A 27585-nucleotide genomic window follows, 5' to 3' on the forward strand; every position below is an offset into this window, starting at 1 on the left:
ATGTTGCATTTCCATTTCATAGAAAATCGATCTTATTTTTAAAATCCTCTGTGTTATTCTGGAAGATATATTAGGGAAGCCTAATACAACTAGTCTGTACAAATGCCAGAAGGTGCATTTTCCTGTGTGCATTTTGGGAATTGCTTATGCTAGAGAGGTGCCTACAGTGCTCACACAGTGAGACTGCACAGGCGCTATCAGTCTCCAGCGTGAGCACTGCCTTCTCTTCGTGCATCAAGGTCAGTCAAGGACAGAGGCTGCAAAAATGGGACCGCGGCAGTCGGCACAATAGGGCATTAAATAATCACAGAGGGAACAACGCAGCTCTGTGTAGATGAGAAACAGGGGGCAACTGCCTGACAGTGTAGGGAGGAGAGGAGCAGCTGCACAGCTCTGCCCCCGAGACGCCCATGACTGTGACAGTCACCATGATCCCACAGCAGCGCTTCCTTTCGGTGTTCTACTGCCAACACGCCTGTGTCCCGGTGTTTAACCTGAGTGCCCTTTGCCGTCAATTTAGGTGATTTCTCCATTTTATTCTTTTTCCCCCCTTCCAGGAACTGTTGGCAAAGGAATGTTCTTGGTGAACGCCCTATTTTAGTAGAACAGTAGTTCGTTCCTCACCATCCTCCCCCTCCTTGCTAAATGCAATCCCTGATATTCTGGGTCTGTTTCAGCACCGTGTACGGCGGCGTTCGGCACAGGGCTCTCTGCCCTTGCGTTCCGGGAAGGCGCTTCCCGCTGCTGCCGGAGCGGCTCCTGCCGCTTCCCGCCGCGTCCCGGTCACCCCCGGCGTCCTCCGGGAGCGGTGTCCAGGTGTTGGCGCGGGGCGGGGCCGGGCCCGTTCCGCCCCCGCGGCTCGGCGGGGCGGGGATCGCTGTCCGTCTCCGCAGCCCCGCGCCGACGGGCACAGTCGAGCGCCCGCTCCGCTGCCCGCCGCCACCATGTCCCTGTGCAGGGCCGCCTCGCAGGCGCTGGCGTTCCGCCTGAGCAGGGCTCCCGCCGCCGCCGGCCGCCTCAAGCAGCGCGGTACGAGCCCGGGTGGAGGTCACCGGGACGGCGTGAGGGGGCGCGGGGCGGGGCGGGGCGGGACGGGACGGGCAGGGGCGGAGGGGACGCGCGAAGGTCGCGGGCGGGCGGCGGGGACGCGGGGCCGGGGGCAGGGACGGCGGGGTGGTGGGAGCCCGGCACGGCCGGTCGGGCACCCCCGGCTCCGGGGACCGGCTGCCCCGGAGCTCCGGGCGATCCGCTGGGCAGCCGAGCCCGCCCGGGACCCCCCTTCCCCTCTTCCCGGGACCCAAGAGAGGGTCGCTGCTGCATTCCCTTGCGCCCCCCAGCACAGGGAATAGCGGGGTACAGATCGCTCGGGAGAGCATTGCCGGCCCCGGGAGGGAGCGGGGATCCACCCGGCGTGCCGCAGCCATGGCTTTTGGCGCATCAGGAGTTGTGTAACCGATGGCAAAAAAACCCCTGCCAGCCGTGCTGGGCGATGGCAGCTCGCTGGTGCACTCTTCTGCTATAGCCGGCAGCCTCGGAGAGGAGGTTTAACGAGAAACTGCTGCGGAATGAAAATGTAAATATACAGAAATCCATTAGGATGCCTGGCTATTGAAGAGGAGTCCGAGAAGCGTGTCATGAGACAGATGATGCTAAACATAATCTGGCACACCATGTCAACGTTTTGAGATTGTGACTATTTTTGCAGCCGCCAATTGCAGTGCTCGGAACCATTTTATCTTTCCTGAGCACTCTTTCGATGAGATGTTTCTCATCGGGGATCAAGTCAGGAAATTCACCTGAAAGCTTTGTTGACCAAGAGAGTTACGTGTGTTTTTCGTGGGTCTCTTTTTGAGATGTACGGATGAGTCGAAGACTGTAGCAAGCATCAAAGCTACAGGAACAGTGGACACAAATCACACGTGTAACACTGCTGTTTGAGGCAATATGTACCCAATCGGGGATAAAATTGTGTAATCCTACCTATCTGCCCTACTGGCCATTTCATGAGGTTAAGGTTATGTGTTGAAATGTCAGCAGTCTGTTTGGGAATGAAAGAACGTGAATTCAAAGGAAAAGGCTTTTTATAAATTCTCTGTTACTTAACTGAATTCGTTAATTCTGCTGATCGTAACAAGTAAGGACAGATTAATTCTTTTACATACTATAGTCAAGAATTTTTTTACTTGCTTTTTTTTTTAACATTCCTTGGTCTGTATAGACTATATCCAGTACTTGGCAGCTGATGGCAGACAGTGTAGTTCAGAGAAAAACTCACACTCTTAGGAAGATCTCAACCATGCACCTCGTTCAGCTGGGCACCATGCCCTGTGTTGCTCGGTTGTAGGAAACGTCACTAAGCTGTACCTCTCTGTTTTGTTACATCTTTTTGAATCATCCTTTCCCAAGCAGTGTTCAGACTCCATCGTTCTGTTTTGTGATCATATTTCAGCAGCATTTTACATCAATTTACTTAATGGTTTTTATAGCACCTCTTCGCCAGATGTCATCTGGGAGCGTTCCCGGCTCTTCTGGAGAGAATATGATTGTCTATCTACTTGCTGGTGTTGCGGCTGTCAGTGGTTTATTTTATGTAAGTGTTTTGGGGTGGAGCTGCTTGAGCTTTCTGAGTTGCCATGCTATGAGGTGTGTTCTGGGTTAAAGAACATGATCAAGGTTCAAACCGTCAGTAGAACATAGACATTGTGGCGTAGAGCTAAGTACAGCCTAACTGAAAAATCAGCCCTAGAGAACTAGTGAACCTGAATGCCTATTGCTTGCCTGATTTACTGTTGCTTTGGTAACTAGTGCTGGGTCGTTCTTAGTGGAAAGCATATTTAAAACTGTGTGAAGTGAATGTGTCCAAAGCTGGAGTGAGGCACCTGCCTCTAACCCCTTGCCTCTTCTTATCAACCACAAACATTAGGAATATCTCAAAGTGGGTGAGACAGATATGAAATAAGCTGCAAGGGGAAGATTATGAACCTTGTTAATTTGGGCACAAAAAGAAAGAAAGATTAGTTACTTTGAAAAAGAGTGTTAAAGTTTTGTAAACATCTGCTTTCGTTAAGCTTTTCAGTAACCATTCTCTTCCCTGCTTCTAAATAAGTCAGATTCTGTGCTTCACATCCCTAAATCCTCCATTTTATAGCTTACATCCACCCCTCTTCCTCAAGATCTGAGATAGTGATTAGCACATCCCCAGTACCTATTTCCCTGTCCCACAAAATAATCCTCTTGAATGGTAAGTAGCTATTTGTTCAAAATACCAAGCTTGTTTGATTGCATATCCGGAGGAATAACAAGTTCTCTTGCTGTCACATGTTTACCACGTTAGAAAAATAATAATAATCTTATTGTAATTACCTTTTAAAACACTGTTTTCAATTCCTGAAACACAGCAGCACTTCAAAAGGTGCCTGGTATATTGTATTTGCTTTCTAACAATGGAGAAATATGAAATGCGTAAATATATTCCTATAGCAGGCTGTTAATTTTTTTTTTTAACCTTGCTTAGCATAAATTTTATATGCCTTTTAAGATAGACAGTAGCACTTGCTTAAAAACCCTTCTCTCCCTCTCCTCTCTTTGTGTTTGGTAACTTTGTAGGGATGTGGCAATAAGTTCAGGTGTAATTTCCTTTCAGGCCTACAGAGTAGTCAGTTCATCCCGCAGCAGGTTTATTGACCATGTGAATGTTCTTCATGAGAGAGCTGAGGGGCGGAAAGGCAACCCTTGGTCAAGGAAGGGTGAGTTGAGCTCTTCTCTCTTGTTCCCTGGGTACATGAGGATCTGGAACAGATTTCTGGGTTGTCTAATCAGGCCTTAACACTGTCCAAGTCCTTGTCTGAACCGCGTGAGTGGGAGTCAAAACAAAGGTGGTTGTGCAGCGTTGTTCTGTTACAAAGCTGCTGCTGCACAAATTTTGAGAATGGTGTGAGTAAGGCAATGAATCTGACCTTTGATCTGCCTGTGAGAGTCTCTGTGGATGGAAAGAGTTGATGTGTGAATCATTAATCGTATAGTGGGTATTTGATTTACTGGAAGCTTAATGAAACTTGACTGGATGCATAATGCTGTCAAAATCAGTTTTGTTCTTTGATTTGTTGGGGTGTAAGAGAAGATACTAAATTTTTCTCAATCAACAGGTTGGGTCCAGGCCACAGGCCATCAAGGAACACAGTTCAGCAGGGAAAAAAAAGCCTCTACCATTTTTTTTAAATATTCTAAATTGGACCAATTTTTTTTGTCCCGAAACTTTGATTTTGTCCTTTTTGATTTAGGGTTAAATGAAAAGCAGGCACTACTTAAATGTATGGCAAATCCTTACTTAGCTCTTCGTGCTTGGATAATTAGACCATGTTAGTTCAAATACTTGTAATGGAATGTTGTCTCTGTCTACATCAATTAGTGTTACAGTGCCATTAATGTAAAAGATAGAACTTTGGCAAACATGGCCTTGCTAGGAAAAGCAATTAGCAAAATTACCTAAGGAACTTTATATCTTTTTATTTAGTTGTTATTTAAAAAAAATAAATAAGCTACTGAAGCCAGAGCACTTGAAGCTCTTCTTTATTTTTTCTGATACTGACATCTAGGGAATTGATTTAATTGATTTGCATGCACACAAAGAATAGATTTGAATAAAGTATGCTGAGTTTAAATTTTGTTTTCAATGTGAGAACATGATTTGAATTGTCTGCCTCTATAATTATTTCTTTTGAAGTCGTTAGCCTTGAAGTTCCACAACACATCCTTTAGTTTTAGAACTTTAAAATTACAGATTTCAAGATTTAAAATGGTAAAACGCCTTAATTTCCTTTTACTTAAGCAGCTGGAAGCAATACAGTTTTTATACTCCATTCTTTAAATACTGAGAATTCAGCCACGGTTTTAACGCAGTCCTTCCTTGTCCCTAAAATAAAAAATAACCAGGACCAAAGGATATAACTTCTCCCACTGACCTGGTATCCTCCTGCTCAGGGCAGAAGTGAGGGTTGCCCTCATTCCATTCTGACTGCCACAGTCAGAAGAACACAGTAGATGTGGAAGGATTAAGCAAACCTCCCAGTGCACTCCCAGCGGTATCAGTATGTTCCCTATTTTCTCTTAAGGTTCACTTCTGCAGGGTTCACTGAGTTTTAACCCTAGCCTACCAAAATGTTGGAGTGGGATACCTGCAGGGTCAGTGGGGTTGTTGGCCCACTGAAGGCTGTACCTGTGTTGCCCAAGGCTGGGGTAAAGAGAGTACTCAGTGCTCTGCAACTTACCTAATTCTGAATTTGGGTACTCTCCAGATGCCCCATAATCTGATGCTTTGTGCTGCTTCATAACTTACATAAATGTCACAGCCAATGGCAGATGATTGCTGCCTCTCTTTTTATTGATAGGAAGAAGTCCATAAGAAGTCCAGAACATTACTAAGGCCGTTCAGTGAACACAGTTGAAACTTGTTTCCTGTATTGTTTTCAATATTGGACTTCTGAATAAATGCTCATCCTGGAATTCTTAGTTGGACTTCTGAGTAGCTAATTCCAATTCACAATACAAAACTACAGTTGAATCAGCTCTTTTTAAAAATCCTTCTTCATTCCCAACTGTGTATTCCCTAAAGAGGTTTCTGTTCTTACTTTTCCTACAGAACCCTCTGTGTGCTTTCTCAAAAAGGATAACATCCCTCTTCTTCCCCCCTTTTTTCCCATTCCCTGTATAGTTGTATTTTGTGTGTATCTTGTAATAGAGTGTTACCATAGTATTGCTTTTCCCAGAAGTACCACTGCAGCTTCTTTCCCTGTGCATTTAGAGTCAGTCCTTACACTTTTTCACAGGAAGCATTGTCAAAGTAATCTGGTATTTTTTTAGGGCCACATTAAATCAAGCTCAAAATAAGATCTAAAACGGGGCTGCTAAAAATATGAAGTGGCAGACAGAAAAGCAGCACATCAGCAGCACGTCCATGGCATATTTGCTGCATGTGTTGTCATAACTGAAGAACTTTCTAGGTGGAAGAACTTAATACTGGGGAGCAGGTGATCAGAGAGAGAGTCTTCTGATAGGATTTTTGTGGTTTCTTATCCAGGGGAAGATTCACCCCTCGTGCCTGAACCCAAAATGCCTATTACAGAGAACTGTACCTAGCAAACAAGTCTGTCAAAACAAGAGAAACAATCAAATCCTATTTTGGGCTTGTTTGTTTGTTAGAGGGTTGCAATATATTTAATTGTATTTTAATTAATGATATCAGATTTTATAAAAATATCTGATAGCAAATCTCCTGTAGCTCTTTTTAACTGAAATCTGTTCTCAAATTTAGTGGGATGTAAAAAGTCCCTGGCAGAAGCAAGACTCGAAGTAGCAGTAGGAAATCTGGGACATCATTTGAACTGTAAAATGATGTTTGGCTTGCAGGACGTTCTAGTTGCTTATTTAGCAAATACTGGGTTTTGTCTTCCATTTGTGTGTGTCTCCTTTGAACTTGTTCCTGATTTCCTTCCTTTTTAGCTATGACTTTTCTTTTTAACATGATGCAAGCTGATTCAATCTTTCTAATCTATACTCTGCTTTTACACTTTCCAGACTAAAATACAAGGGAAATCTCTTTCCAAACCCGAGGAAGTTAAATACAAACAAAGGACAGTCGTTCACCATTGCGTACCTTGCAGCCTACCTTGGGATGACTTTATACCTTCTATTGTAACACTCCATACTTGTGAGACTTTAAAAGAACTACCTGTGTTTGCAAGGCCAAACCATATTGAGCTTATTACTGAACCTGCTTTGTAGAAGGCAGTTCTGAGATGGAGAAGCTGGCTGTTCTGGATGAATGCACTCTATATTTGACTGTCCAATAAAGTGTACTGAATGCTGAGCTTGGCTGTTAGTCTGTTCTTTGTGTAATGAATTTAGTTTGGTTGGTTTTTTTTTTTTAAATATAGTGTTTTCTTAAAGGGACATGATCAGGTTGCATAATGTAAAGCTTTGATTTTTTTACTGAGCAATGAATGGACTTGTCTTTAAATCTGAACACAAAAAGGTAGGCTTGCACTAGCATAAGAAAAACAAGAAATAAAATCCATCTGTTTAGTTTTTAAACAGATTTAAAAGAATAACATAAATTCTGATTATGTCTCTTTAAGCTCTTTTGTTTCAATTCTCACGTAGTTTTTACACTGTATTACAAACATTATTTCCAGTTCTGTTTTTTCACATGGTGAGTTGGTTCTAGTGGTGAACTTGAGATGAACACTTAGTATATAACTTTCTTTTGTTAACTTGGTGTTAGTGCATGTCTGCATGGTGGTTGTGCATCTTTGTTGCTTTGTGCTGTTAGTTTTTCATGACTTGTCTCAGCTGAGTTTGAAGTAATGCATGACTGGGAAACACTGTTTTTTTGAGGTTCTAAAGAGCCTGACCCACAGTGGTGTAGACAAGTCTTTAAAAGAGACCTGGGACTTGTAAGGAGAAAATAGTCATAAGTGGTCCTATCTTCAAGAAAGTGAATCCTGACCACTTAAAAGTAGCAAGTTATTTTCTTACTTGTATACACCTAGTTTCAATAAGGGTTTTTTTCAGCCCTGCAGACCTTGCCTTTCTTATCTGAGCACTATGGCTCTCGCAGGGGTCACAGGGCATTCAATATAGCTTTAGAGAAAGCAGAGGCAGCAGGGATTGCAGCTAAGAGAAGGCCCCAAACCCATCTGAAAACTGCAAATTCCTTGGGTACAGCATTACTGTAGCTATTGGCAGCCAAGTCAGCCACCTTGAAAACAGCCCTGTGCAAACTGAAGGCACACCTTGGCTTGCAGTGCTTTTAACCTGCAAGAGCTTCCAAGTAGGTTAGCAAATGTCTTATTCCCAGTGTGTTAATTCCACTGCTGGGTGCAAACAGGGCAAGAGTCATGCTCGCTGTGTCACCTGTGATAGCATCATCACTGGCCCTTTCAGCAGGGTGGGTCTGAAGCAGCACTTGGCAAAGTCCCTTTTCATCCTTCCCTGCACTCCCACCTCTTAGAGTCACTTGCTTTAAGCCACAGTTTCTTTTCTTATTCCACTGAAGCAGTTGTGAAACTCGGTAATTAAGAATATGGTTTCCTCATCTTGTAAACATCTTTTTTTTGGTGCCACATGAGACAATATGGGGGGATTAATTATTGATTTTTTGCTGGTTTTTTTTTTTGTTTTTTATTCTGATCCCAAAGCTTAGCTTCCCATTTTAAATTTAAACGAGGATGGTGGTAAAAAGTAGTTGATGAAATTTTTGTTGCATGCATGCACTTTACTCTCTTTATTGTATTAAATAAATCCCTAGAAGGTGATGAAGAGACGGATGAAGTCACTGAAGCAGAGAAAGCCACGGAAGAGGCTGATGCAGCAGACGCTGCGGGACCTGCAGCACAGGATGAGAGTGCTGGACCTGCAGCACAGGATGAGAGTGCTGGACCTGCAGCACAGGATGAGAGCTCTGGGGAGTCCCCAGAAGCTGGAGGGGAGAATGACTTACCAGCTCCAGAGGCATCCCCTGCTGTGGAGGAAGCACAGCAGGAAGCTACTGCTAATTCAGAAGCTGCTGCTAATTCAGAAGCTGCTGCTAATTCGGATGTTGCTGCTAATTCAGAAGCTGCTGCAGTGCAAGGTTAACTTATGAATGTGGTTTTTGAGTGTGTTGTGTCGTGCCTCTTACAGAACATTAAGAACAAGCATCAGTGTTCCTAATAGAGTTTGTCCTGCAGTGAAAACTAATTCAGGTGTTAACTTGACATATATCATGAGCATAAAGTAATTAAGGTTATTAAATCAGTGTCTCTGAAAGCGTCCTGCCTCTGGCACCAGAGTTACTGTCTAAAACAAGTAGAATGAAACCTTTATTTTACTACCCCATCCTATTTCTCTTTCTTAAGATCTTTTATTAAGTTAAGCATGTAATATGATCGGTTAAACAGTTGTTTTAGGGACCTAGTTCTTAAGGGTTTGTTAAGGAATCTAAATACTTTATTTCACTGGCCTTTCCAAAGATAATCACACTAAATAATTATATCTGTATCAATGTAACTTCAACAGAATCTTGCATAGCAACAAAAATGCTGTCATGGTCTCAGTTTTAAGGATATACTAGGTTAAAATTTCAACTAAATTTCAGATTTCAAATGAATACAATAATACATCAGATGCAATAAAACATCAGATTGGGGTTAAACACTAAAATTGATCGATGGCAACATATTCAGTATTTTGAACTGTGAGGGTGTTTGCAATATTTTGGTTTACTGTGCCTTTACAAAAATTAGAATAATGCAAATGCAAACCTATCCGTAATTTGCACAAGATACAGGATTATAATTTAATTTGCTTGGGGGTTTTTTAGCACTCCTTTTAAAAATTTTATTTATTTTTTTTTACTACTAACCTTGAGAGGTTCTATCTAAAACACAGGTCAAACTGAGATTAAACATATTTTGTCCACTGGTCCATGGTAGGTTGTCACAGTACCTGGAAAGGTGTTAGCAGATTCTGGAATTATTGTTGCCTTTTTCCTCGGTGACTCCAGTGAGGGATGGATGCATCTTGACTGCCTTTTTAACAAATGGACTTGAGAAGTGGTGCAGCACTTCCAATGCCTTTGTGAAAGGTCTAGGTATGAATGGGATTTTAATTCAAGTGTGAATAGCTCCTGTGCTTGTCCATAAAACAATCCAGTGCAAACAACATTTAAAAACAATACTCAGTCTGATCTGCTGTAAGTGACACAGCTGGTAGAAAGCAGAAGTAAGTATCTTGGTAGTGATTATCACTGCTTACATATAAAAATATTTCTAGTATCTAGATATATATATATAAAATATATATAAATATATTATATATATAATATATATATATATAAAGACATTATATATATATCTAAATATTAAAATATCTAGAACCTTAAAAATTTCCATTTCCGTGGAACATTTAGACCATTTCATTTAGAAAAGAAGCAGTCTGGTATATGTTAAAGTTAGTGAATTAGAGCTGTTCTAAGAGGTATGTTTTAAAATGTCTTGCAGTGTTTACCTGCTCTACAGAGCAATTGCAAAATTTCACTTTAGTTTCGTAAGCACTTTCTTGTATTTGGAAGTGGTTGTGTATTCCTTTCACATGCTTATCTAGGAATAACTGTTATTGTTGGATAGGGTGGGATCTTCTGTATGGTGAGTATTTCTGCCATTTTATTGAAGAGGAAGCAGCTGTAGGATCTTCCCCAAGAAACATCGTGCATAAGTTGATTAGACCTTGAGAGGAAATTCTTTCCTGTGAGGGTGGTGAGGCTCTGGCGAGGTTGCCCAGAGAAGTTGTGGATGCCTCATCCCTGGAAGTGTTCAAGGCCAGGCTGACAGGGGCTTTGAGCAACCTGGTCTAGTGGAAGAGAAGGTTATGGCAGAGAAGTTGGAACAAGATGGTCTTTAAGGTCCCTTCCAACCCAAACCGTTCTGTGATGATTCTGTGATTAAGCCTGAGGATCCCATTCTGGACACAGTGATTTCTTCTTACTGATCACTATTTGACAAGAAGAAATATGTCTCGTAGCTGTCAGTTACTGGTGTTGTCTGGAAGTGCAGGAGCTATTTAGAAATTACTGATTTCTTAGATCTATTTTCTCTGGCAACATACTGAGGAAAACAGCACTAGAACCACACTTCTGTCATGCTGAGATTTACAGGGGAGTCCGAGGGTCATCTCAGGTGTCCTCTGCCAAACCTTGCTGCAGTGGTGATTCTTTGCTGTGTGGTAAAGCTGGCAGAAACAAACCTGTGGGATATAAAACCATCGAGAAACTAAAGCAAGGGAGCATTCTCCCCATTATAGCATTGCCTGATGTCTTCGGTGTTCCCGGGGCATTAAAACCTGCTCCTGACACAGCTCCCTTGTGCCACTGGTCACCAGTGAGGATTGCTGTAAATAGCTGCTGGCGACAGGTGTCTCCAGCCAAGGGTGAGCCCTGAGGACCTTGTCAGGGGTTCACACGAGGTCACATCCCCGGGGCTCCCTGTGAGCGCTGTGTAACCGGAGTCCTGCCCTGGGAGGCTGGAGAGGCTCCAGCTGCCAGGCCGCCTTAGGACTCACTGCTCCCCTCGTCCCCGCCCTGCCTGCAGGAGAACAGACCCTGGAGCAGTTCTTCCGAGGAGTTCTGGCCGCGGGAAGGAAGGCCACAAGCAGCACGTGGTCTGAGACCGGTATCCCTTTCCTTTAAGCTGTCTAAAAACTAGTTTTCATTGGCATCAGACTTACAAGAAGATGGGGGTTTTGTTTCAAAAGTTCTCTGCACTCTCTGTACCATTTTGCTCAGTGCCTACTTGCAGACAACAGCTATTCTGTTTTTAAAAAAAATTTATATTCCTAATTAAAATCCTTCTGGAGGTGCCTTTCAGTTTTGTATTCAACCATCTTTATCATTTGTATTATCTTCATTTAGAGGGAAAAAAATGTGTATCTCCACTTTTACTGAGGTAGAGAAGGACTTTTCTTTCAGAGCTTTTGAAAAAATACTTATTTAAGTAACTTTTATTGGTTTTGTTGGCAGCTTGATGTTACTTCTGCAGGTGAAGGTGCAAGTATTTTTACCATTACCAGCAAACCTCTGCTTTTTCAAATGTAATTGTTTTTTTTAGTTTATAAAGCTTTCTGTAATGTTTGGAAGTGCAGGGTGCCAATGGACACTTGTCTCCAGCTCCAGTACACATACCTGTGTATATACCTCTGGTATGTATACAGATACCATGGATGTGCAAAAAAATGCCACCCAAACCAAAACAAATATCAAACAAACAAACAGAGAAACCTCCCAACCCAACCTTGGAGGTAGATGCTTAATACTTAATTGGGGTAATTTCTGTTCCAGAGAGTTAATTACAATTGTACCTGCCTGGAATTTTCTCCTCACCTCAGTTTAAATAATTTACAATCCACTGCTGGTATCTGGAATTCTGTGAAATACTGTAGCCAAAAAAAGTACTGTGCTGTGTTACTCTGTTCCCAAAGTTTTAGTTTCCTGTAATTTCTAATTTTCTTTCTCTTTTTATTGCTTGAGCTGCCATTCTTGGTCACTGCCTGATGCTGGTTAAGTTCCTGCTGTTCTCCTTCTGTGTACTCTTTGTCTGGGGACCGTAAATTAAGATAATTTTTTCTTTATATAGAAAAATGCTATAAAATGCACAGATTGGCCAGCCTCTATTTGGATTAGACAGGGTTGTGACTTCTAGTTTTTGTATTACCACTATAAAGTTTTCTCCAACTCTGGTACTGAGGCTTGAAGTTTTGGCATTATCAACTGGAATAACAAAAGCAATTAGCCCCAGTACATGTTTGCTGGGACCCCTGACTTCTGTAGCATTGGTTCTTTTCTAATTTTCGAAAAGAAAATGGTCTCTTCTCTGTTTGTTATTTCAAATACCATTTGGGTGAGTGACTAGGTTTGGGGAGGATTAGTGTGTGAATGTGCCAGTGCTTTCCATGTCAGGCTTCAAATGGCATTACAATGCCAGTTGTCTGCAGCCTAGAGAAACAAATATAGGCTGCTCTGGACAAGAGTTGCTGCTTTCAGGACAGGACTTTTCGCTGACCCAATCACACAGCGATGCCAAGCAGACAAAAAAAACCTGGCATGATCAGTGCACATTGTTTTTGCTTGGTAAGTTACCAAATTCTGGGTGTGCTGACACTGGAAGTACTTCGAAAATGGCCAAAGAGTCCTCAGAGTTATTTGCAATTGCTCATATTCGAAGGCTTTCAGAATGACATTGCTCAGTAAAACAGACACATCCTTCCAGGCATTTGTTTGTGTGAGATGGAGAAATGAGGATTGTTTTCCTCTTCATTGAGTGTGGTAGAATAATCTAGCTAAATTAGGCTCTAGAAATTTGAATTATGTGAATATTGTCCTACTGGGAAAGCATCCGTATCTGTGGAACTTCCGTTGGGTATTTGTGTTTCACATTTTATCTCTTTCTTTATCTGTCTCTTGGACTGCTGCACTTACCTTTTATCTCTCTGATTGCCATACACTGGCCACTAGTCTCTTCTCTCTTCCTCCTGTTTTTCCTTCATAAAACTGAGCTTGTAGATGCGTCATCATAGGATAACTGGAAAATCCCTGTTGGAAGAAAGTGAACAATATTTAGAAAAGACTTCTGTAAAAGTTGTGAGCATCTGAAGACCTAAGTTGGTAAATGGAGAGACTGTTCATTTTTGAGCAGCTTAGCTGAAAAGAGAATTTTACAGCATGCTTTGGAGGAGGCAGATTTTGGTAAAAGGGAAAAACCCCTAGAGCTTCCCAGCTAAGAGTGCAAACAAATAAGTGGGGGAGAACTACTAAAATAACTGTCTTCCTATTTGTCTATTGTAGAGCAGTGAGACAAGTAACTTCACAAGAAAAGATTAAAGCTGGTGAAAACACATACAGTGAATGATGCCTAAATGATTGCCACTATTAAGGGGAAAGTAGACTTACTGCTTTTACTAACATTTATAGCTCATTCTCAAGACTTAAAAAGAATCCTGAAATAACTGTATGTATTTAAATTGGAAAGCAAGAACTCACTTTGGACAACAAAAACTGTTAGCATTTACTTTACCTTAAGTAGTATTACCTGTGTTTGAAAATTCCCTATAAATACAGCACCCACAGGAATACTATTAGTGTCCTGCTTTAGAGAAAAAATGGCAACAGGGACTCCTTTCTGCTCTTTTGTGGTGACAGTTCAAACCACAATGGTTTGGTGTTAATTTTTGGGCAATGTTTCTCATTGCAGAGAAAAACATCCTTTTCAAAAAACAACATGCTTAACTTTGCTCCCTTGAAAACCAAGTGGGTAAAACTTGGTACATTACTTTGTATGGGGAATGTTCAAGAAAACATCTAACTTAATTAGGAGGGTTTTTAGAACCTTCTGGAGGATTTAATACATCAAATTATTGGTGCATTTTCATATATGCTGATTATATTAACTTGCACTAGTTTTCCTCCTGATCTATTCCAATCAGTGAGTAGACATGATTCTATGTTTAAAGCAAATGAACAAACACAATGTGAGTTGCTTCTCATTGCTACAAATCCACGTTACAGAATATAAAACAATATACTTGAAATTATATGAGGTATTGTAAACTATTCTGGATTAATGTGACATGCACTGTTATGTTTTTATTCTGACCATTACAGGCTTCTCTGAATCTTTTTTAAATCCATTTCATTTTTCAGCCATTGTAGAATGAGCTCTCATGAAGTGAGTCTTCTGGTCATTAGTATGAACTAATGAGGCTTTTCTTGAGGACTAGTGACCTACATCAGGCACAAACAACCTGTGACGTGTTTGGCTGATTGAACTTTTTTCTCTTCTTTCTGTATGGAGTGAAGTAAATTTTTATTCATAATAATGTGCTTCACAACGCCATGGTTTAGGCTCTCAGCTGGACCTCGTGGGTTTTTATCTGGATTACTTATGGATGGGATTGCAAAAAGGGAAAGATGTCAGATTTTTATAGTGTCAGGATTATCAGAAATGCCAGCCTTCCTCTGTTCATCAGTTTCCCAAAGACCTTGGGCTCTGAACCTCTGGTTAGGGTTTATCCTATGGAATAACTGAAATGCCAAGGGGAGAAAACTCCTGATGCCCATGGGGTCTAGCAGGGTACTGCAAAGTAAGAAGGTCAGGAAGGTTGGGGCTGCCTTCGTGCTGTGTCCAAATAACAGCATGATCAGGCCAGGGCAGTTCCACAAACATCTTGGCACTATATGGGCTTCAGCAGCTGCCAGCCACTAGTTCCTGTCCTGTGCATCTGAGGAACTGATCAGACTGAATAATAATCAGTGCTTCTCTAAATAATTGTTATTTCCTTGACTCTGTTTAGCATGTAGAACTGAGAGGTTTATTTTTTCCCTGTGTGAAGCCCAAGTGCTGATTTCACAGTGCCTCGCAGGAGGCGTTGGTCTGTGGTTCACCACCCAGTACATTTTTTGCTTTTTAAGCCCAATATTTAGGTGTTAAGTGGTTTTTTTTCTTTCCGAAGAGTAACTTGGATAACTTGGTCTAGCTGTTTAGAATCCTAAGTGTTCACTGAATAAGGTGCCAATGAGCAGAGAGAGAGCATTTGAGGTGGTCCTGAGTGACATTCCTGGTGCGTGGGATATTCCTGCAAGCCCTCCATGCTGAGCTCCCTGTACCTTCCTGGCCAATGACACCTGAAGCACTTGGTCCTGTTCCAGGGACAGATGCACAGTCTGGCCTATTTTGTCCCAAGCTGCCTTGGTGGTGATGATTTCCCCCTGTTCCTCTTGCTGATGTGGCTGATGGTGGTTTGAGCCCCAAGAACAGAGGGAGGAGGTGCTCAACCCAAGTCAGCTGTACTTGGTGTGGCAGGTGGCTTCTGATGAAAGGATGGGAGGGGACCTTAGCTGTCACCACCACCTCAGGATTTGGAACAAAAGCCATTGTTGAATGAACTTCTTTCCATTTTCCCTAAAGCTGATGGTGGAACCAAAATATGTGAAGTTGTTCTTAAAGGGAATCGCAGTTTCTTTCTGCTACTGCTGTCTTCTCCCCTGGGTTAGATTTGAAGGCACCAAGTCCCCCCTTTTCCTGTGCTCTGTTTTGCAGCTTCTCTCAAACACATTCTTGAATTACTTTTCAAACATGGCAGAATTTGACTTTTTAAAAGTCGTTTCTACTCCACTGCCAGTTTTCCGAAAGCAGGTCTTTAAGCTAAGAAAAGGAACTGGGAATATTTTGCTCTGCCCATCCTAACATTTCAGAGGACATCCCAAGACCCTCAGTGGACCTGACTGAGGAAGCTTTATGTAAACAAAAGCATCACATTTTGGTGTAAGTGGGTCTCTAAAAAGACCGTAAATAAAATATTTCTGTTTTCACAATTAAATTTGACTTCCCTCCCCCCCCCTCCTCCCCTTTGGAATTGGTGTGTGACACTGGTTATGTTATAGGCAGCTTGAAATATCAAAGCCTTGTTTTGTGCTCCAGCTTTGGTTTGTGCGCTCCGGGCGGATTCCATTTGTATTATGCTGGCTAGCTTGTATTATTTCAGCTTTATAAAGCCAAATTCTTCTGCAAGGAATATTTTTTAAAGTAATTGGACCCGGTGTTGTGCATTTCAGATACCAGCTTCATCTTGACTGCTTAGGAAAAAAAAAATCCCTATATGAAGGATACTGTTTTAAGTTAAATGCTTCACTCGGAGAAGCGTATTTTTAAATATCTTTAAAAATTGCAGGAAACCGGTGCCTGTTCAAAGATTTTTGCTGTTGTTTCTAACTGGAAACATCACTTTTCAATGAATCAAATTATTGGGATTAGAATCAAAATATGATAGTTTTAAATATATTGGTAGGGAAATGGAAAACTGAGGGAAAAAATACAGACTGTACTGAGAAAGGTGTGGTTATCTTGTGTGGTCTCATTATGAAACTTCTGTCCCACAGGAAGGAATCCCCACCTCTCCCCAAGCAAGGAAAAAATTGAATGTATCTTTCATTTTAAAATCTGAAACCTCAAACAGCAATCTTTCCATCTGTATCTTAAATAAGGAAAACTTATACTTACAAAGCCACTTAAAAATACAGGGTAAAAGCTTAAAATCCAGTAAGACTTAAAGTTAGTTTCAATGGGCCTGCAGGCTATTTGTATCACTCATCTACAATTTGGTATCAATAGATATTAAAAATTCATTTCTTTCTGTATGTAAAAAAAGCTTTGCTTGTTGGTTGCAGGCTAGCTGCTACTTCAGTGGAAGTGGAAAGACTTGACCCTCACATTAACATGGCTGGGTTTTTTTTTTTTTGAAGGGCTGCTCTAAGCTTTAAAGCAGTAGCTTAAATTGGAACTCAAGAAACCTCAGTGTTGTAACAAAGGGAAGGTACCTTGCTCCCAGAGTAGTCCAAGCTTGGTTAGACAGAGGGCCAGAACTCCTCCCTCTGGACTCATCTGCTCGCTCCTCTTGGCACTGCTGACATAACCGTACATGTGTAGAGTAAGAAGAGAAGTCAACTATTTGTTTCCTCTTCTCCCCAATCTCATGTATCCTGTCCCTTTCCTCGAGAAGTGTGGTCCATGCTGATGTATGTGTTGGGGCACTGGTAGCTGGCTTTGTTAGCTCCTTCACGTGTGGGGTATGGGATGAAGCACAGCTTGGAAAATCCAGCCTTGTGAACACTGAACACTAAAGCCTGACAATATTTGCCCTGTAGAAATGCTATCAGGAACATCTTCTACAAAAATTCTTGCAGGAACCAAGTTCGTGGTAGGTTTCAGATCCCACTTATTGTCATCAGTGCCAAGTGGATTCTCTCCATACACCCCTTCCACCTCCCTGCTTCAAGGTCATCCCATAGCATGTTGTTTACCAGGGGGTAGGACATGACTGCCAGTGTGAGCTAGCTTAATTTTGCACTGGAGCTTTGTGTCCCAGACAAAAATCCAGGCTGACTCTGCATAAAAACTCCCCCAGGAAAGTCGCAAAGCTTGTTTTAAAGGCTGGAAAGCTTTGGGGGGAAGGCACTATGCAAGCAGTAGGATCTGCCCTCTGGAAGTCAGTTCATATGTGAGTGGTTTTCTTTATTATTGGCAGGAGAAAGTCAATCTGTGTCTGTTATTTTTTATTACCAGCTGGAGCAAAGATGAGTCAGTCACACAGGGCACACAAGTCCCCGCTTATCTTGCCTCTCTGTTCTGCTGGAGGAATGCTGAGCTCACTAATAATCACACAATTCAATTGACCATCGTGAGGATGCAGAATCATCCTGGATTTGGACTGTTTTCTGTTCTGCTGCGAATGCACCAGAATGTATAGTCCTGCACTCGCTCTCAGGGCTGCAACTGTAGCATTTGTGAGAGTAGAAATTGTCTTTAAAGACTGCAGGAATAAGTACTGCAGGAAGCAGTTTTGGTGGGTTTTTTTTTTCCACTGAAATTATAGGGATAGTTTCCTAAAAATTGCGTTTCTAAGTGGAACCGGTTTTGGATACTGTGCTAATAAGCTACTAGAGCTGTCTAATGCTGCTGCCTTATTTAAAAAAACCCATCCAAACACAAGCTTTCAAAACAAAACCACAATTTCCTTTTGTCTATAAAATCAATTTCCTTCTCTTTATTTACTCAACTCGAACCAGACATGTTTTCACAACAGAACTGGTTTTGTGTTGCGTTTGGTGCATGTGTAATGTGCTCCTGGTAGTTGCCCAGTCATGTTCTCTTCCTGCATGTGCAATTTGGAAGGGTGTATTTCTTCTCCAAATGGTTATCTCCTGAAGCAGAGGAGCTAAAGACCACTTGGGGGTGCCTGTAGCTGTCCTGGGCAGAAAGCAGGTGGTGTTTTGGTGAGGGTTCCCTGTTACATGTCAGCAGTGGATGTTACACAGATGGCTTCCCAGTGGATATGTGTTGGGGCTCTAACTAGCCTTGAGGATGTTTGTCCTCAAAATCCTTGGTACGTTCAAATCCCTTTGAATGCTTTGGCAACAGCTGTTGATGCAATATGCAAAGCCTAACCCCTTGCCTACAGTTAGTAAACATGATTAGTTTGATTTCTCTGAGGCTTGAAGTTCCTTTATGTTGTCATTTGCTGAAATCACAAGGAAGTTAAGCTCCTAATTCAGATCTGGAAGTGCTACAAATGCCTAGCAAAGTTGAAGAAAGCTGTAGCCAGTGATACTGGGATGTAGCTACTTATCCCAGGGGAAAACTTAAAATCAACAAATGCCTGGTGAAGAAGCATAAGAGAAAAAAAAAATCCAATTTTCAGAAAAAGTGGCTAATATTATACACAGAGGCTGAGAATCTTGCTGCCAATATAATAGCTCGTATGAAACTGTGAAGTATACCTTCTGTATACCTTCTGTAGAGTAACATATCCTACTAAGATGGGGGGGGAAACACAACACCCCAAAACCTCTGTGAAACAGGAAAATTATGAGGCCATTTAACTCCAGTGCTGTCAATAAATTATTATGTGTGCGTGTGGGACTTCCCCCTACAGAATCAAGAAAAAGCCCAGTGAACACCACTTTTGTGAATATAAGAGGAAACTAAAACCCGAGAACATTCCCTTTTATGGCAGGTTTTAAATAGTATGAGTCAGGGTGAAATCATCACTTGACTGAGACCCATTTGACAGGAATGCTGCAGGTGGGTGTTTTGCTGAAGGTGTTTAGGAGCTGAAGTGGTATTGTGCTACGTGGATAATAAAGCACCTAGGGTATTCAGTGGAAAGTGTAATATGAATAGGACTCAAATACCATGTGTCCTCATGGTAGAGAAGCAGTTGCACAGGGCAGATTATTTTGTTTAGTTACACCCTGTAGAAATCGTAAAAAAGCTGGCATAAATGGACAAAACGGGTTGCAGTTATCACTGCACAAGGAAAAACAGGGACTTCAGATTTTCATTCATCATTCAGGAAACGACACAGAACTAGTTAAGGTGCTATAACTCCTCTACGACTATTTTGAAAAAATAGAGAAGCTTAAATTTTTAGTATCTGAACTATCCAAGGATAGAAGTGATTTCGGTTACATCTGTTAATTGCTGGAGAGTTTCATGACAGGCTTATTAACAACTTTGCAATAATTGAACAGACAGAAGAGTAAAATCATTCGTCCAAGGATTATGGAAAATGAGTCATCATTGTATCAGGCATAGATTAAAGTATCTTGCATGAAATAGGGTCTTACTGTAGGATTTTACATGGAACAACTGCGAGAGATTAAATTGGATTGAAAAAAAATGAAATGCATGCAGATTTAAAAAAAAAAAAAAGAGAGAGAGAAAGAGTGTGAAATAGCACTTAGGTTAAATTTAATATCTAGGGAAACAAAGAGGAGAGATTTCTAAGCTTTGTAAAGCTTTGTGCTACCAGTGGTCAGTAAGAGAAGATGCGAAGGACTCGGGCAGGATGCCTGATATTCCTCATGTAGAAGAGCCCATGTGGCAATCCCAAATCTGAAATAGGCAGGGGACTCATTCTGAGCTCGCCAGTTCATCATTCTTGTGGTGTTACCCTGGGATCACAGCAATTCCCTTGGACAGAGAAAAACATGTTGGCCTTGTGAATGGGATACAGAGCATTTGTTCCAAGACGTGTACGGATCACCAAAAATATGCCGAGGTTTGTTTTGGTGTCGAATGAATGCTCAGGAGAGCCTTCATGAGGTTATAGACTGCTTCGTAATCCCACGGTGCCCAAAGCACCAGGAGGCACTTGGATAGCTGGCTGTAATAGCAATAGGACAAAGAACTGATGCCAAAATGGTCTTTGTTGGCCAGAGTGAGTCTTTGCTGGAGATAATGCCTTGAGGCATGGATTATGACCCAGTGAAAGCTGCCCTGTGTGGTGCTGCCGTGAGCACTTGCACTTGGACCACCAGCTACTGCCCTCTTTCTCTTCTCCACAAGAACCCTTCAACTGTGGCACCAGGAAGGTGGCTCCTATGGAACTCTGGCCACACGTGCTCCAGGAACGGATGGGAAAGCCACTTGAATAAAAAAAAGTACCATCTAGAGGTTTCTGCACTAAGCAAGGACAATTTCTTACATAAACATTATACACTCATACTACAGACACGGGTTTTCAAAGTGCAATGCCTGTCCCAACAAGTTCCTTTGTATTTTAGGGAATGACAGCCATTCCACAAAGACCTGGATGGACACACTGGGAGGAATCCCTATTTTGTTGCAGTAGATTGCCTCTCTGATTACTACAATGAGCAATTCAGACCAGCGACAAATTTTTCAGTACAAGTGGTATAAGTGTTAATGTTAGGTTTCAAGGCAGGTATTCCTATAGGTGACAAATAAACACACTTCCCATCCAAAGGAAATGAAGTTTTATTGAAAAGCAGGAGAGACCATGTCGCTCCCTCTACTTCCTTCCTGATCTACTCTTCTCAGTGCAAAAGAAATAAAAACACTCATGAGAAAAAAATGAAATACTATCAGTCAGAGAGTGAGTTTTTGGTAATATAAGCTGAATGTTTGATGTTACAAACTCAAACCCACCAGCTTTTTACCATAGCAGATATATGGCATTACATCAAGCATTGCTTGCTGTAAAATATCTGAAGTTCCATATTTCAAATATACTACTTTCATTGCATGGCTGTTTCCCATAAAGACAAAGGTAGCAATTCCTGAATATTTCTTTTTCTGTTGCTTCTTCAAAATGCAGTCAGTATTCTGTAAAGTGAAATAGTTGATATTCAGAATACGCTGTATTTAACTAGCTGCAAGGTAATATTTGGAAAAAGGCATGGTATGCTAGCTCTATGAAACTCCTTTTTAGTCCATTTATTGAACTTCTGATGAAGCTGTTTAGTTAGCTGTATTTAACAGATGTGTAGCTTAGTATGGGATGTAACAAGAAAGTCTTTGCAAACCTTATCCCACCGACCAGTTGAAGTGTGTGATGTTGGAGACCTCTGACAGGAATGTTGGAAGAGCGGGGAGAACTTACTCAAGTAAAATTTAACATACAGCTGCTGGGTGATGTGTTCACTCTCCCTGCAGAGGGTATCTACAAAGAGATATATTACCTATTACAGACTTTTTTATGCAGACAAATTGCTTTATGCTTAAAGGAGGATTAAGAAATGGCTAGTTGGCAACCATGGAATTGCAGCCTGAACCTTCAGCCTGATGTTAGGATATTTCTACATTAAAACTACCCATGGTTCTGTGGAGTGTATATGTAATGTCCTGTGGTTCTGATCCGACCAGGATTGTATCTCCATGGAAACTTTACCATTAGCCTCTTGCACATCATTAATAATTTGACAGCAATCAAAAAAAAAAAAAGAACCCAACAGTATCTGCAAGGGAGAATATAGATGTTAGAGGATACTTGTCTATGTCTAAATACATGAAAATAGCTCAGGTTTATAGTTCTCTGCCCCAGTGCTGGAAAGAGTTAGACTTTCCCTGGAATTCCACTTGCAAAGTCTTATTTGCATGATAGAATTTAATCATCTGATAGATCCTGTTGTCTTCAGTTACTTCAAGCATGTATGTTAGGCAGGTACTTCATGCTTAGTGAGCCCTGACTACTCACCCTCATTTACTGTGGTGAATGGAAAGAGAAGACAATTATCTCTCTAATTTGATTCATAGAATCTGTGAGTGAAGTCTTGGATGTTGCAGCTTCTTCTGCCCCTCAGGAAAACTTAGACAGTGGCAAGGAAGGAGTAGCCTCAGCAGCTCAAGAGCTTTCTGACACAGCCTCCGAGAGCCAGGACGCTGATGCTGAGGAGTCGTGGCAAACTGCAGAAGGTGCAAGAGTACAGCTGGGTCTGAAATGCCTTGTCCCTGAAAAGCTGATGGCTGTGTGCACTGAACTGGCTGCAAGAGCATGCAGAGCTCAAGTGGTGCAATGTGGTTTCCCATGCTGGCTGTGTTTGGCATCGTAGTGTTAGCAGAAAATCTAGTTTTGAAACTATGTGCTGTGCAGTAGGAATAGGTTGTTGCTAAGCTGGATCATGGTGGTGTGTCGAGCTCAGTGCCCTGCTAAGTAAGTGGCTAGATGTGAACTTCATCAAGAACAAGAAATTCTCCTTGTGCTGCCTGTAACACATTTTTTTCAACATCTGACTTAATTTGAAAGATGGGATTTTCTAAAATTACGTGGGTGTAAATAAAAATATAGGTCGTGTGGTATTAATAAACCTTGCAGTGTTTCGATGGAGCAATAAACAATCTTATATTATTGCTATTGAAGTTGAATGATGTAACTGAATGCAAAGAAAAATGTGTGTTAAAATCATCACTGCGGAGATTTTCAAAGGAGTTTAGAAGTTTGGCCTCTAAACTCTTTTAAAACTAGAATTAAAAAGCTAAAAGAAAAAGTGTCTGCATACCTAATATGACTTTGTAAATTGTATCCCCTTAGTCCAAAGGATCCTTTGGACTAAAGGAAACAACTTACTTGACTATTTTTCATTGAATAAGTTGTTTCCAATGTTTTTCACTGGTGTTTTGTCTCCATTTTCAGTTTCTGAGGAGGAGAAGACACCTGAAGAATCTGCTAAAGACCCCTAAAGGTACACAGTACAGTTGCAGCACGTGGTTTCCTGCTCTTCACCTATCTTTTTTTCTCAGTTAGTGGCAATTTGCAGCATGTGGTAAGTCTGCACATGCACTGTGATGATGAATTTGTATTTCTGCTCCCAAGAAAAAAAGAACTTTATTGAAGTATTTCTTAATTTTGGGGAACCATTGCTGGCATCTTTTAGAGGCTTGGAAGCAAAACTTTCCTATCTCAATTGTCATGTTGGGTTTTATCCAACGCAAAATGGATAAAGACCTGAGATTTGTAGCTTTCTTCTAGGCAAAAATATTCTTTGGACTTTTGATTTAAATTATACAGCTACTGGACTTCTGAATTATTGGTCTATACAATAGAGCAATAGCCTTCTGGATGTTTTATTTTAAATACATTTTTTCACAATTAGTGTGTCTGCACTTTTAGTTTGTGCTAATGAAAATTACTGAATATAATACTCATTCTATTTTGCTAGTGTCTTTGTCAGTTGGTTTTATTTTTTTTTTTCATTGTCAGAAAATTATGCCTCCCAAGGTTGTTATTTATGCTCAAAGTGAAAGCTAAGGGTACCTGAGGGTATCACATCAGGAAACCAAGTTACCAAGAAATTGTCTCCGCTATGGAACACATAAATGCAGTGATATAGAGAAAGAAATTGAGTTGAGAATCTTTTTTTTTTTCCCTTGTAAACATCTGGCAACCCCACAAATTGTCTCATTGCTATTCTGGATTTTCATTCAGACAACAAATACCCAGTATAGCCCATTCAATTAATGAAGGCAGAGACAGTAATTGAAAGGGGTGGGAGTGGCAGGGAAGGCAAGCTGTGGGAAGCACTTTTGAGGGAACAAATTGGAAATAGATGAAGAAATAGATTAATCTGCCACCAGAATACAGGTCCACTGAATTCTGATTAAACTGCTTGGACTATTTTTGATCAAAAAACTACTTTTTATGAGTGTAGCGTCACAAGGCTGCAAAAGGGTCTGTTATTGAGCTCCAATTTGATCTTGTTGGGGGTGGGGAAGAGATTTATAAAACATTTTACTACTTAGTGCTGAAAGATTACTGCCTGTCATTTTACCAATGTACAAGTCAAGAACCGTGTTGCATTCCTAGTCAGGAAAGAATGTTTTCTTCCTTTTATTTTTCTGTGTGTTTGTTTTGATTGTAAGCACTTTGGAGTTTGGAGTGTGACTTCTGCATTGAAAACATCATACTTTTTAAGGAATTCAAGGCAAAGAAAAAGAAACAAAAAAAATGTTGATGTGAGAATCAAATCATTATACAGTTAATTTTTTTAAAAATACTGACTATTTGGCAAAGGGATAGAAGTGGTAGTGATGGAGTAAATCCTCAGATAAAGCCTTAAGTTGCTGCTGAGAGCGTGCCAGAGTAAGGATGTACAGTTCTACTGTATGTGGCTGTTGGCCCCAAACTGACACTGCTATGGAGCTACTTATATCAGTAATCTCAGCAAACACAATTGGTTTACTCTGTGCTTAAAGTTAAGCAAGTGGCTATTTGTGGAAGTAAGACTTAGTGGAACGTGTCCAGCACGCAGGTAAATTCACTTGTACCTGAGCAACGCTGATGAAGATTCGGGATTCCTTGAAATCCGGCTTCCTTGGTAGAAACAGAGCAAGTTTTCACAAGCCATCAGATAAGCATGATTTACAGAGCAGTAGTGGTTATATGCTGTAATTCACTCAACTGATAACCCACAGTCAAATTTACAGCGTGCTCGGAATGTTTGGTCGTGTTTGTTGCTAAACATCACTTCTTGTTGCTTCCTCTAAACCGGATTCTTTTTTCTGTTCCCCAGTAAGCAGTGCTGAAGGCTTTGAAAAGTTTAACGGAAATATTTGTGGCAATCAACCAGCTGATTCCTGTGTGAAACCTCATACTCTTCCTTGGAGACATAAAAGAAACTGTGCAGTTTGTCATGCCACACACTGCTCATTAGGACCAGTATTCAGTGCTGCAACAGATAAGATTTAAGTTGCTTAGAGAGACGCTTCTGTTATTAACATCTCTGCTGTAGAAAGTAGCACCCAGTCAAAGCACCACTCAGCATGTCCTAAATACATGTGCTAAGAGAAGCAGTAGACTTAACTGAACCATGCCAGGTGAACTCCTTCTAGGTCTTTGTTGTCTCGTTATGTACATTGATTTTCTTACTCTTGGTCCAAACTGCTGTGCATAGTTATACCTTTGTGACATTCCATGCTAAAATGTAAGTAAAGGGTTTTAAATCAAGTCAAAATCTTTTAAAAATTACATGTTAGCATTTTTAAATTGGATCACGGGGAAAACAACAACCTGTTTGCTCTCAAGTTTGGATTTAAGATTGTAAGCGTAGGACATCTGGCTGTACAATATCTAATTTTCCCCCTGCATAAACATTTCAGATACTACCCTTCCTTGCACAATAATATCCAGGACTAAACATTTTTAAGGCTCCTTCTTTGGGAAGAAAACCTGTTTGCAAGTGCTACCAATAGGTACTTTATAGCATGACAATCAAAATAACACCAGTTGATGTTACTGATCGTGGATCGAAGTGGTGGCTCCTGCCTCGGGGATGCTGGGCTCTGCTCCTACCAAATCTCAAAATCCCAATGGAAGGCTGTGCAACAGGTGTTCAAATGGACAAGGATTCTTAGGGACTAAGAAAGAACAGAATAGATAAATAATCTTGTGTTCTTAGTATTAACTTCATAAAGAATACATCTATTATGAATAATGGATTTGTATGACACTGTTCTCCTAACCCTCCGTTGTGCTAAGTGCATGTGTGCATCTAAGACAAAATGCTGAGACACATTACAGCCACCACAGAATGGCAACAACTCTAAACCAGAGCCAAAAAAGGTATATTATATACTATTTATGTAGAAAGTGTGCTTTATAAGGTGTATCTGACTCTTTTCTCTCCAAGCAGAACTCTGGAAAATGTTGAAAGGGAAATGACAGCATTATGACATTCCTACCCATGGCACAAAGCAACACATGCTGCTTCCCCCATCATAAAGCAAATTATAATAGTGTTCCAACAGAAATATAGCCCGTTGCTCCTGGACCTGCTTGGGAATAACTGGAATAATGCAGAGGCAAAAGCAGGCTCCTGAGCTTCGAGAAGAAATACTACAGCCTTCTGCTTAAAGGATAAAGCCACTGTGATTAAAAGCAATTTTTGTAGACAAAGCTACTGGAATAAAAGTCTTAGACTGATATTTTGTTGGATAAGAGTCTCTCTTTATTTATCTGGTAGATTAAACATCCTGTGACCGATGCATACTCTTAAATGTTCTATTTCTTAATTTTCACTTATTCCCAGTGAAAGAAGCTGTTTTTCTGCAGCAAGCAGCAGGGTTTCTGAAATCATAGGCTTTGCTGAATGGCCCTTTATCTCTGGAACTGCTCTGGTACATGGCAAAATATGTTAGCCCTTCGGAACAGCTGCCTGAAGGATTGAATCACAAACTGTGGTGAGCTTTCCAAAGCTTTTAATCCCTCCAATTTTTTTAAAAAAATTGAGTCCCAGGATAGCTTTATGTCAGGGATCCTCTTTTTTGTTTGTTTTGTTCGGGGTTTTTAATTAAAAAAAAAAAAAAAGAAAAGAAAAAGAAAAACATTACTCTTGAAAGCCAAAGGAACTAGGAATATATTATGAACTCTAGCTGTGATGACATGTAGCACAGCATGATCTGCTTCAGCTCTTGATTATCCTAGATTAAAAACAGAGATATTTTGCAATTCACAGAGGTCTGGCCATCGTTGAATATTTTCATCAGTCTTGCTAGTATCGAGTCTAAGTACCACATAAATAAATATTTCTCTGTCCTTCACCTTCAAAAAAGTGAATTTTTGAGTTGCTGCACAAAGGCTGTGACCAGCCATAGGAAATGTTGAAAGGGTGTTGTTGAAATGGCTCGTTAAGGAGAACAAGGCCACAGCAGAGAACAGACATAACACAAGACTAAAGGAGGTGGGAGCAAAGGTTTGTTCACGAGAATACACTTCAAAGGCCAAAGTAAAACTTGAGATTCACAAATTTGTCCAAACTGCACGTTTCTCCTTTGCTGTCAGCAAGTATCTGTGGAAACACCTGGCAAAGCATTTCACCCCCCTCTAGCGCTGGTTATGGTGAAGGGGGACAGCCTGCTGCTGCTGCCAGCTGAAAACTCCGGAGACAGACGAAGTCCCTCTAACAGCTTCAGGTTTACTCTTTGCCTGTGTTGACGTAAATACAGAGTTTCAATTCCATATTAATTTGCTTCTTCAAAACAAAAGGCAATTACTTAAAAAGACAGTTCAAACTGCAAGTTGGTACTCAACACTTGGACTATCTGAGAGTGAAATACGTTAACTGGGATTTTTTGTGCCTGTGCAGCAAACTTTGATGATGTGACAAGATACTACTTTTTATCTACTTTTCTAGGGAAAAAAATGACCAAAAAAACCCCCAACTAAACAACCCAAACCCAAACAAAACAAAAACAAACAAACAAAACC

At 41.0% G+C, this 27585-nt stretch overlaps 1 protein-coding gene and 1 long non-coding RNA gene across 7 annotated transcripts in view; one reads left to right on the top strand and one right to left on the bottom strand.

Moving 5' to 3' along the window:
- The first annotated feature begins 843 nt into the window (after nt 1-843).
- MGARP (mitochondria localized glutamic acid rich protein) lies at nt 844-26303 on the top strand. Of its 5 annotated transcripts, none has more exons than XR_010429943.1 (7): nt 844-1029; nt 2487-2590; nt 3644-3746; nt 8306-8629; nt 22140-22298; nt 23017-23146; nt 24893-26303. XR_010429943.1 is itself a non-coding variant. In XM_064651621.1 (7 exons), exons 1-6 carry the CDS (start codon nt 945-947, stop codon nt 23061-23063), a joined length of 822 nt encoding a protein of 273 aa, XP_064507691.1. In that variant the 5' UTR covers nt 844-944; the 3' UTR covers nt 23064-23065; nt 24893-26303. The 5 variants fall into 5 exon arrangements, 4 of the variants coding, with proteins under 4 accessions (XP_064507691.1, XP_064507690.1, XP_064507693.1 ...); XM_064651621.1 differs by having other exon boundaries at nt 23017-23065; XM_064651620.1 differs by having other exon boundaries at nt 23017-26303.
- Nucleotides 6273-27585, bottom strand: part of LOC135412770 (uncharacterized) — a 29399-nt gene continuing 8086 nt past the window's right edge. The window contains exons 3-4 of one of the 2 annotated variants that reach the window (XR_010429945.1): nt 13007-13120; nt 6273-10779 (exon numbers count right to left, since the gene is read on the bottom strand). This is a non-coding gene — a long non-coding RNA (uncharacterized LOC135412770). Of the gene's footprint in view, nt 13121-27585 lie in introns of both variants that reach the window. The other variant, XR_010429944.1, reaches the window with a different exon arrangement.

This window comes from Pseudopipra pipra, chromosome 4 (assembly GCF_036250125.1).
Source record: "Pseudopipra pipra isolate bDixPip1 chromosome 4, bDixPip1.hap1, whole genome shotgun sequence".
Lineage (NCBI taxonomy): Eukaryota > Metazoa > Chordata > Aves > Passeriformes > Pipridae > Pseudopipra > Pseudopipra pipra.